Genomic DNA, 10,517 nt, shown 5'->3' with positions numbered 1-10,517 from the left:
TATATTACATTTCTGACTGTATATCCCTGTAATTATTACACACTGTAGCTTTAAAGAAATTTTTTTAATTGAAGTGTTTTTTGATTGGACCATATAATGGGTAGGACATTTGTGTCTTTATTATTCAATCAAAAAAGAAGTTTCTTCAAACAAACAAACAAAAAAACAATAAAAAAAAGTAACTTCAATGAAAAGATAAACATTTTCAATAGTAGAAAATAGTTTTTGAATGCAAATAAAATATCTGAGACTCAACAAAATTGCATTTGAACCCCTTTTTTATTGTTGAAAATGTTCTCTTTGGTTGAAGGGATCTATTTTGTGTGGTCCATACATGGGTAGGACATTTGTGTCTTAATCATTCACTATCCAAAAGGTTGTTTCAATCAAAAAAAAAAAAAAAAAAAATCAATCAAAGAAAAAATTACCCCATGAATAAATTTTTTTTTTTTTAAATACTTTTTTTCTTTGATTGAAAAGGTTTTTTTTTTTATTAGAGTGAAGATTTTTTTAATTGAAAATAAATTTTTGGATTGAAGCAACCTTTTTTTGACTGAATAACAAAGAAACAAATCTACCTTCATAATCTGGGAGCTGGCAGGGAGACAGACACATCGCTGATTATAGAGATCACTATGATCACTCCTCTGAAACAGTTTATTAACACCTAAATTAACTTAAAATGCTGAAACTTGCTGGCAAAACATGTTTGATTTTATTATCATGCTGCCTGTAGTTTGGATTACGTACATGAAAACCACCTTCCAACTCCGCCCAACGCATGTCAGACCCACTTTTTGACCGCGCAGCCAGAGCAGCAAAGCTGCGCGTCAGAACTAAACTGGTACAAGCATCAAAAAGGAAGCAGCAGATGTGTTTTTACTGCTCCTGCTGCGTTTGGTGTGAACACAGCTTTAGGGTGGCCATGGCCACCCCTGGCCCCCCATCTAGCTCCGCCCCTGATTATTAAATCATAAAATGAAAAAATAGTCGACAGATTAATCAATTATCAAACTAATCGCTAGTTGCAGCATTTAGCCCATCGATACTAAGTTAAAATTAAATCTGCATAAGACTGCAGAATGCAAATATTTTGTGAGAGGTAGAAAATGCAACATGCATAATATCTGCAAACTTATCAAGAGATTATTTAGTTTAGAAATGTTGGTTGGACCTTCCATAAGCAGCATGCAAGGTGTTTAACCTCATACACACCTGGCAGGTTTTACCCAAACCCATCTCATCTCCCAGGATGCATCCCTGCTGGTGTTTGAGGCTCTGGCTCAGCCACTGCACCCCGTCCAGCTGGTAGGATCTCAGCTGGATCCCTGCAAACAGGAAACCTACTGCTGAGCATTGCTCCAAAGATGGAAAATAAAACCACCTGACTGGGTTTAAGTCGTCCACAAACACATATTAACAGCAAGTAACGACTACAGGGAGAATTTGGTCACAGTTTGAATGAAAGTAAACCAGGTTGTAACTTTTCTCCCGCCTCCATACCTGTTAAACCAAACTTCTGCAGGTCGCTCTGACTTAAAGCCGTTTTTTCTTTCTCTGCTATTTTGTTTTTTATTTTCTCCAATAAGTCAGACATGTTTCCACTAAAAGAGACTAGATGGGGTGAAAAAATTGCTGCCTCACAGACATGTAGAGACAAGGAGCGCTCAGCTTTGTTGTCAATGGAAGACTTCCGGGTTGCGTGGTCACGTGACCACGAAAAAAGCGCGCCTTTAATGACGCAGAGCCGGAAGGTCCTCAAGATTCCCCCAAAACTTATGTTTTCTTTGTAGACTTCCATTCATATGAAAACACTTTAAAGTTAACTACGAACTCACATTGCTGCTTGCTTAAAAATGAGCTTTGATTATTGCTAAATTACAATGATATTAAAAATACAGGGCTGCAACTTTTAATCAAACCTTGCAGTGAGGTTTTGAAATAGTTTTCAGAGGATTTAACTGGGGAAAAAATGGTCAAAATGAGAAATTTTTGATAGAGCAGCAAATGTTACTGAATAAAAACAAGTTATTTGTAGTTATATGGAACATTTTTTATGAAATATACATTATTTTCACTATTTTGGTGATTCACAGAATTGTAAAGACGTATGGATCCTACTAAAATAACTGCATCTTAAATATACTGTAAACAAAGAATTTCACAACTGTGTTCATTAATTATTCTATGCAGTTCAAGTAAAATAAACAATGGGGAACTAATTGGCTGTTACTGGAAATCCAGTGCAAACGACTCTGCGTATGAATATTTGAAGAAAACATCTTACCTCATTGTCTTTTAGTTTTTCTTACAATTGACAAAACAGCTAAACAAGTCAGACCTTCTAGGAGGCTGTAGATGGCTGCAAATAGACTAACCTGTCGATTATTTTTTCAATTAATAATTGGATAACCAAAGGTTCCTTAAAGATTTTTTTATGAAATGAAACCAGGTGAAGCTACATCTTTTCCACTTGGGGAGCACAGAGTATAATAAAAGACAACATATTTGTTGTTATTTTAAATATAAAAATGTTACAAATTTGTTTTACAATTTTGGTATAACTGCTGCTCAAGGTGGGTCACTCCGTCAGCTAAAGACATGTTTTAGAGTCTCTATATTCCAGTTAAGGATGAATGGATGACTAAATTAGTGGATTTTTATCAGCATGATATTTTTATATATAAATAAGTGGAATGGAATTGAATTTTAAATTACCATAATTTTTTTTGAGTGAAAATTTTCGGATATGGAGTGAGAGCGTGTAAGGACACTGAGACGTGTGAGTCTCACACCCAATGGTTGAGAGTTGACAGCCCTGCATAATATGCCTTGAATTACTGTATTTTTTGTTTTTTATTTTCATTTATGTTAATGCTGATGTTTGTTTATGTATTATGTTCAGTGTTTCTTACCAAAACCGCAGGGTTGACAACTCTCTTAAAAAACCCAAAATATAGAAGATATGTTAATTTGTAAAAAAAATTTCCACATAACTACATATAACTTATTGTTATTCAGTAACATTTACTATTCTATAAAAAATTCCACAGTTTGCTGCTTTGTTTCCGTTAAATCCTCTGAAAACCGATAGCTGCACCTTTCCTCATCTAACCCTGACAAGGCTGGCCTGTCCAAACTATTTAATAATCTCACTCCAAGGTTTGGAGAAAAGTTGGAGGCCCTGAAATCATATTTTTTTCCAAAGAAAAAAAAAGGGGAGAAATTTCTTCTAGGACAATTACTGAAGCCAAATGGTGATCTGTTATCTTACTCTGAACTTTAGTCACTTTTTCAATTTTCTATTACTGCAGCAAAAGATGTCAGTGTTTGATGCAATCCCCAGTCATAAAGTTTCTGTCATCTCTGCTTCCAGGGAAATATCGTTCTATGTCCTTTTTTAATCCAATCACAGTTTATATAGACTATGATTGAAAGAAAAAAAGACAAATAGCCTAACTACACATTCTAGTTCTCATTGCTGTATTTTTAAAATATTAACTGGAAGTGGACTTGTTTGATCCCAAACAGAATAATAATAATACATTTAATCTATATTGCACTTTCCATCAAAAGATCTTAAAGTACTATAGGTAAAAAAGAAAAAAACATGAAAAAGCTATTTTTAGAAGAGAGAAAAACATCTAAAGGGGACCAAAAGCTTTGCTAAAAAGAAATGTTTTAAGGCCTTTTTTAAAACAGTGGATTGAGGTGCCCTCAAGGCGATAGGGAGGGCATTTCACAGATGAAGGGCAGCAGCACAAAATAACCAATTTGAGAGATCTCATTTGAAAATTGAGCTGTTATCCATTTAAAGCTTTATTGGTAACAAGAATAACATGAGACTTTGATCCCTTTTGTACTTTTTGTAAAATTCATGAAGAAAGCATTCTTCATCACTTTTGTTATTGTAGCTGCACTAGAATTGTTTGTTAAAATAACTTATACAAATAAGAATGTTTTGTTTGGAATGAAGAAAATTGACCTCAAGAATGCAGACTTTGCAGAATTTTTTTTTTTCTCCATCGACAGTAAATATTATATTCACACCTACAAATTTTACCAACAAAAGACCAAAGTCCAGATATTATCTGCAATTGACATCTATATAGACTCATTACAATCAAATATGAAATCCAAACCATTCAAATTTTACCTGCACTTGAGAAACAAACACAATGGAGTACATTTGTTTTTATTGCACATAAATTATGTGTATTTACTGTTTTTTTCTGTTTCTGTGGTCTCATCAGAAACCAAAACCAAGAAACAAAACCAAGTATTTGCCTCTATATATTAATATATGTTAATGCAAAATGTTAGATTAAAACTTAGCAATTTTTCGTCTCTGCGGCTAAAAGAGATGTGAAACACATCAAGTTGGTTTTGTCGAGAATCTCCAGTGGTTACTCTTTTTAACACTCTTCAAATATTAAATATAAATATTAAAATATCATTAATCCGTCTTTTTTGATGTTCCATGTTTTTTGCTACCCTCTGTAATTGGGTTTTTCTGCTGGTATGCTCACTCATTTTCTAAAGTTCTTGCACGGGTTTTCTAAGGCTGAGATAATGGCTCTGGGAGGATCACACTATTTAACCCCCTGATTTGGCTGCATACCTACAACCAACCAACATTTGGGGGACTCATTTGTGTTAAAGCTTTAACTTCATGGTTGATGCCTTCAGATAAAGCTTGATTATTTCCATGTTTCATACCTTGTGATATAGTTTTGTAAGTTATGTACACCAGCTCCTTCAGCAAAACATCCACACATGATAGTTCCACCCCCGTGCTTTACAGTTGAGTTGTTTCCCACCAAATGTAACAATGATTATTACTCCCAAACATTTTATTTAGCTTTACATCAACAGTCAAATCTCCAAAGATTATCTGTCCCTGACTGCATTTATAAACTCATCTTTAAATATTATTGTTGGACTGATGGTTTAATCTTCTCCGAGTGGCTTTTTCACCCATTTTGCTTCGGGAATTTTGGATAAAGACTTTCTTGTCAGCTGTATGATGTTTATAAATGTTTGAAAGGATAAAACCGGTATCTTGAGACAACTGGAAACTGTACTGAAGGATAGCCCAGACTTTGGAGCTCCATGTTTCACCTCTAGATATCTTATCTATTCTTGGATGTTGTTACTGTGCTGATCAGCTCTTTCTGACATCAAAAAGAGGCTTGCAATAATTTATGAAAGCTTTATTATATTTTTTTACATATATTTACACATAATACAATTATTTAGGGCCACATTTTAGATTTACTTAAAATGATCATTCGACTTAAAAAAATAGATTGGATTAATAAAGCAAGAGAAGATCTATTGAGGTAAAAAATGGGCCTTTTCTGCCTATTTTGCATTAAATAGACAGTTTCTTCAAATCAAAGCCAGTAGAGAAGGAGGTTTTGAGCAGATTTATCCAGAACCCCATCCCAGCCTTTAAAATACTTCATTCTTTTTTAAACCTTCGGCTCCCAACAGCGTGTTCACTTAATGCAGATAGACACACCTTTCATGATCATCTCCCTGGAAAGAACCACAAATGTTAAGAACAGTTTCATGCTGAACATTTATGCTGGTTATTTGACCAAGTATTGTACATCTCACCAACCTGGCACAAGGGATGTATGACAGACTGTACCTGCAAACAAAACATGGCTCCTGTTAAAGGCATTCACTCAGACAACAAACGGCTACAAAGGTTGAGATTAAGAACTCACCAGGAAAAGGACAAGATCTGCAAAATGCAAAATAACAAAGCAAGTCCAAAGTTCTTCCACTGAAAGAAAGAAAATGCTATAAGTGACTGCATAATATACATGATAATTTGAAGCTTTTAGCAAAATGAAAAGTTGATTTTAAGAGGGGTTTTTTTTTCTTCAGAGGGAATTGATACAAAAGGGGCACAAATTTCAAAATGTTCTAGATTTTTCTTAATCCATGGGAAGTCAGATATACATAGAAATATATAAATACTATCATCTAAATGCTTTAGTGAGCGGTGCTAATTGATCTAAGATGTATTTTTACTTTAGAATTACAGATTAACACACATTTAGTGATTTGATTGAAGCCGGGCCACAAAAAACTACAGGCATTCTTGGTATTGAAAAAAAGCTATCTTCATACAAAATAAATATTGGGTTGTTTTTGACAATTATGACAAGACGCTTGGTTGTGATGACACAGGACTGTTGATCTGCAGGTGGTTGTGATAAAAACCAAAGAGGACAGAATAATGAAGAAAAGGGGCCACTTCCAAATTTGTCACCATCTCCAGAAATAAAATTACTACACACTAAAATAAAATTAAAAAAATTAAAAATTGTTAAGAGAGTTGTTGAAATTTTGAAAATATAAGCTATTCAAATGAACAATTCCAAGCCCAACACCAGTGCAAATCATCTGAGTGCATGTAAACCTTTGACAGGAAGTGTGTTCTCCGCTTCCAAGCTCACTTACCCAGAATGCTGCACACAGTGTTAAAACAAGGCAAGTCTGGAAAAAACACAACCATACTACGAATCAAAATAAGTCCACATGTTTATTTGTTTCATTAAGAGGATTTTCAGGTTGCCTTAAATAATCCATCTATGTTCGCAGTGATGCACAATCTCAACAAACTGCTGTGTTTAGTAGAACATTTTGATGCATATGGCCAACATGTGGTGTAAACAATAAAAACAAAAATATTCCAGCTGCTTTTAATACATAGACACACTTTGGCATGTTTTACTTTATTATGAATGTATTTAATTCATAAAGATCTTAATAGAAGAGTAAATAAGTCAAACATAAAATTCCTCATCAAGTTCAACTGCATTTCCATTTGTCGCTAGATCATTTATGATTAATGGAACAATTTGCATCAAATCAGATTGATGCACCTCCATCTACCTAACTTAAGCCAAAATAAAAAAAACAAATTAACATTTTAAAGAAATTGGTGGTGTGTTAATTTTTGTAATTACTCAAATTAGTTTTAGCTCTTTAACCTTTCCATCCAGTATAATTTTATTTCCCATAAATATGTAACAGCTCATGGAAGAAAATGGATTTATTTATTGTTTTGTCAATGTTTTTCTTTATTCTAAATCCTTTAAATCCCTTTCTGAGGCTCTAAACTAGTTGTATTCCATCTAACTGTGTTTTTTGTCCCTGATGGAGGACCAATCCTGCCACAATTAAAATACATAAATAAATAAATGACTCAAAAATATAATCCTTTGGTGAAATGATAGCTTGATATTCAAATGAATGAAACATTATTTCCCACAAACTGAATAAATTTAGAGATATATATTTTTTTAAATAATAAATTAGAAACAATGAATATTCAGTCATAGGTTGTGTTTTTTAGTGGAATGCTGCATTTTTCCTTTTACTTATTTATTAGAAGTAAATTCAATGCCATTTTCTTTTTTCTAACCTCAAATAATTATTTTTATATATATATATATATATATATATATATATATACCTAATTTAAATTTTTTTTAATGCATCTTTAATTTTTTTTTTTATTTGACCAGTGGATTAAATTTCTGAGCCATCTATTTATTTCAATTATAACAACATTAATCCTCCATAGACCTGAAGTTTTAAACCTTGCTACATAAATTCATACGGTAAATAAAAGTGCAAACTCTTACAATCATGATTGCGGTCGCCAGTGCTCTTGTTTTGTCACACATCCTCTTCAGCTGCTTCAGCGGCCCCATCAGAAACATTGTGCTGTGGGACAAAATTACCATAAACAATACATTTAAATAATTGTATAAAATTTCTGTGTCCGATTGGGATATAAGTCATGATTATTATAGTTTAAAAAAATGAAAGTCATAAGGAAGAACTTAAGCATTACCTGGGGTCTTTATTTTTTCTACATCTATGATTCTTACCTGCAAAGAGCGCAAATGTTTCCAAATGTGTAGAATACAATGAAAAGAGTGAGGCCAATCCTGGGCAGAAACAGCATACATACTCCCTGCAAGACATGCAGATTATTATAACAGGCAGCAACCTAAGCAGGACATGATCTGTTTGAGTTGTGATCATCAGAAAGGCTTTATAGATTTATCTGGACCAACTTTTTAGGAATATGTTAAACCTGCCAACAAATGAGAGTATACATGCAACTAGGAATACCTAAGATGGTTCATTGAGTCTTCTCTAGCACCTAATATACTCAATGTTTAAATTACCTGGAATTTGTATTTAATTGCAGAGAGTAATCGAGTTGAGGGGGGGATAAGGGGGAATGAGATCCCCCTTCTTCAAAAATCTTAAAAATCCTCCTGAAGGGGGGTGGTTAAATTTAATTATATTTAATTGATTAGCAACAAGGTAGGTCTTTATTTTTAACTGTGCTTATTAACAATGATAATGGCTTTGCTGTAACTAGAGATACCAAAATAACAAATAAATGAATTCAATAATAACTATTTTAATAAATATAGGCAACAATTAAAACATACAAATGAATTGATTTGATAAAAAAAAAATTCTATATGTGTCAAATTTAAAAGTAAAAATCAATAAATATTTATTCATTTAAATGCTATTGGTTAAAATGTCTTATGTCTTTTCCCGTTACTATATACAATTATTTTATTTTGCACCGCAACATATGGAGGGTGAGGAGTGCAACAGTTCAATAAACAACTACCATATAAATGTTTTCATATGTGCCAGTAATTTATTGAAACTAAAATTAAATACACACACACACACACACACACATATATATATATATATATATATAAAATATTATGGCCCCCAGGTAAATAGAGTGATTCATCATCATGCAATAATAAATAACATTTATTAAAAATAACATTGAAATAATTATATTTAACTCAGACCAATATAATGAATTATACATTTATTAAATAAATTATACATCTATTTCTAGTTTTAATATATCACTGACACCTTTAAATAAGTATTTCATTAGTTATTTATTTATAGTATAGCGGCACTCATCACCTTCCATAGAGAGTCTACCTACCATAAGATTTATAAACAGTATATAGGCCCAGTTTGGATGCATTAGAGGGACGTTTAAACCATCATTTATTAGTGAATTCTTCATTTAAAAGTGACACAGCTGGATCTCATTAGGCTAAAAGTTAAAGTGAAATGAAGTGGCATCCCATCTTCCACATTCCATCTAAGCCAGTATAACCAGTAAGGCCACTTTAGAGCTACTTTTAACTTCCTTACAGAGCAGCGAAACTGTCTCTGGTTAAAAAGTTCAGACATCAGAATTTAATTACCAAAACTGTGCATGCACCTCCCACCACGAAACAGGCGATAAACCCCTTTATGCGGGTCCCCCAGCCTAAAGTTGATGCTTCATTCACAGACTGCAAAAAAACAACAACAACAAAAAAACACCGGATAATTTTAAGATGCTCGGTCATTGAAATGAGTTGTTATGGAGGGTAAAAGGTAAAAATCTCCATTTTTACCTGTAAAACGCTGCGGTCATCTCGCCTCGACTCTTCGCCGCTAAGAACCGATTTTAATTTATCCATAACCGGAGATCTTCCAAACGTCAAGGAACAGAAGAAATGGTTTAGTTTCCTGGACAGAGAGAAACTTCCCAGGTTTCCTTTACACAGAAGGGACGAACGTCAACGTCACATTACTGCCGAGACAATCGGAGGAGCCGTCAGAGCCTCACCTGGACAGGTGAGATTCATGTCAGTCACACCTGGGAGGCAACTGCGAAGAGGTCTCACTCTGACGGTTTTTTCCACTACCATTCACATTGACAGGGAGGAAGCAAACGGTGAGGCTTTGACACTAAATGTTTTTTTGCTTGTTTTTTTTTTTTTTTTTTTTTTTTTTTTTTTTTAATGTACTTAATAAATTTGATAAATAAATAAATTAAAAAAGTTTTTTTATTTTACAGATTTTGTTTTCTTTCTTTCTTTCTTTCTTTCTTTCAAACATTATATGCTCAGTGGGGTAGTGAGTAGCACGGCTGCCTTGCAGCAAGAAGGTGCAAGGTTTGATTCCGGGCTTGGTGTCTTTGTGCATAGAGTTTGCATGTTCTCCCTGTGCATGCATGGGTTCTCTCCGGTTACTCCAGCTTCCCACAGTCCAAAAACATGATTGTTAGGTTTATTGGCTTCTCTGAATTCTGCTTAAGTGTGTGTGAATGGTTGTTTGTCCTGTTTGTCTCTGTATTGCCCTGCAATGGACTGGCGACCTGTCCAGGGTGGACCCCCTCTCTAACCCGTAGACAGCTGGGATGCGAGAGACAGAAAATGGATGGATGGATAATCACATCTTTTACTTACTGACCTTTACTGGTTTGTCCATGCAACAGTCCTAGTTTTTGTCAGGAGGATTTTACTTTACTAACACAGCATTTTCACCTGACATTTATAAGCATCATTACATGCCTTTTAAAAAAGACTGATAGCTGTTTTTTGGCTGTTAGTTTTATTTGTTATTTTATATGTATATGTATGTATATATATATATATATA

At 33.7% G+C, this 10,517-nt stretch overlaps 2 protein-coding genes across 4 annotated transcripts in view; both read right to left on the bottom strand.

Moving 5' to 3' along the window:
• chd1l (chromodomain helicase DNA binding protein 1-like) overlaps positions 1-1,688 on the bottom strand; it is a 34,149-nt gene extending 32,461 nt beyond the window's left edge. For 2 of the 3 annotated variants that reach the window (XM_015392080.1, XM_015392081.1), the window contains exons 1-2: positions 1,504-1,688; positions 1,216-1,328 (exon numbers count right to left, since the gene is read on the bottom strand). In XM_015392080.1, coding sequence (XP_015247566.1) covers positions 1,216-1,328; positions 1,504-1,597 — 207 coding nt within the window. In that variant the 5' untranslated portion in view covers positions 1,598-1,688. Of the gene's footprint in view, positions 1-1,215; positions 1,329-1,503 lie in introns of those variants that run through there. The other variant, XM_015392082.1, reaches the window with a different exon arrangement.
• A 3,531-nt stretch (positions 1,689-5,219) lies between these two features.
• On the bottom strand, positions 5,220-9,698 carry LOC107095778 (vesicle transport protein SFT2B-like). The gene is made up of 8 exons (XM_015392068.1): positions 9,489-9,698; positions 9,294-9,383; positions 7,917-8,002; positions 7,668-7,749; positions 6,478-6,513; positions 5,736-5,794; positions 5,627-5,656; positions 5,220-5,541 (listed from the first exon to the last, which is right to left on the bottom strand). The coding sequence occupies exons 1-8, from the start codon at positions 9,552-9,554 to the stop codon at positions 5,502-5,504; spliced, it is 489 nt and encodes a 162-aa protein (XP_015247554.1). The 5' UTR covers positions 9,555-9,698; the 3' UTR covers positions 5,220-5,501.
• Between the last annotated feature and the right edge of the window lie 819 nt (positions 9,699-10,517).

Source organism: Cyprinodon variegatus, unplaced genomic scaffold (genome assembly GCF_000732505.1).
Source record: "Cyprinodon variegatus isolate N-32 unplaced genomic scaffold, C_variegatus-1.0 Scaffold572, whole genome shotgun sequence".
Classification (NCBI taxonomy): domain Eukaryota; kingdom Metazoa; phylum Chordata; class Actinopteri; order Cyprinodontiformes; family Cyprinodontidae; genus Cyprinodon; species Cyprinodon variegatus.
This window is presented reverse-complemented; position numbering and strand designations above follow the sequence as displayed.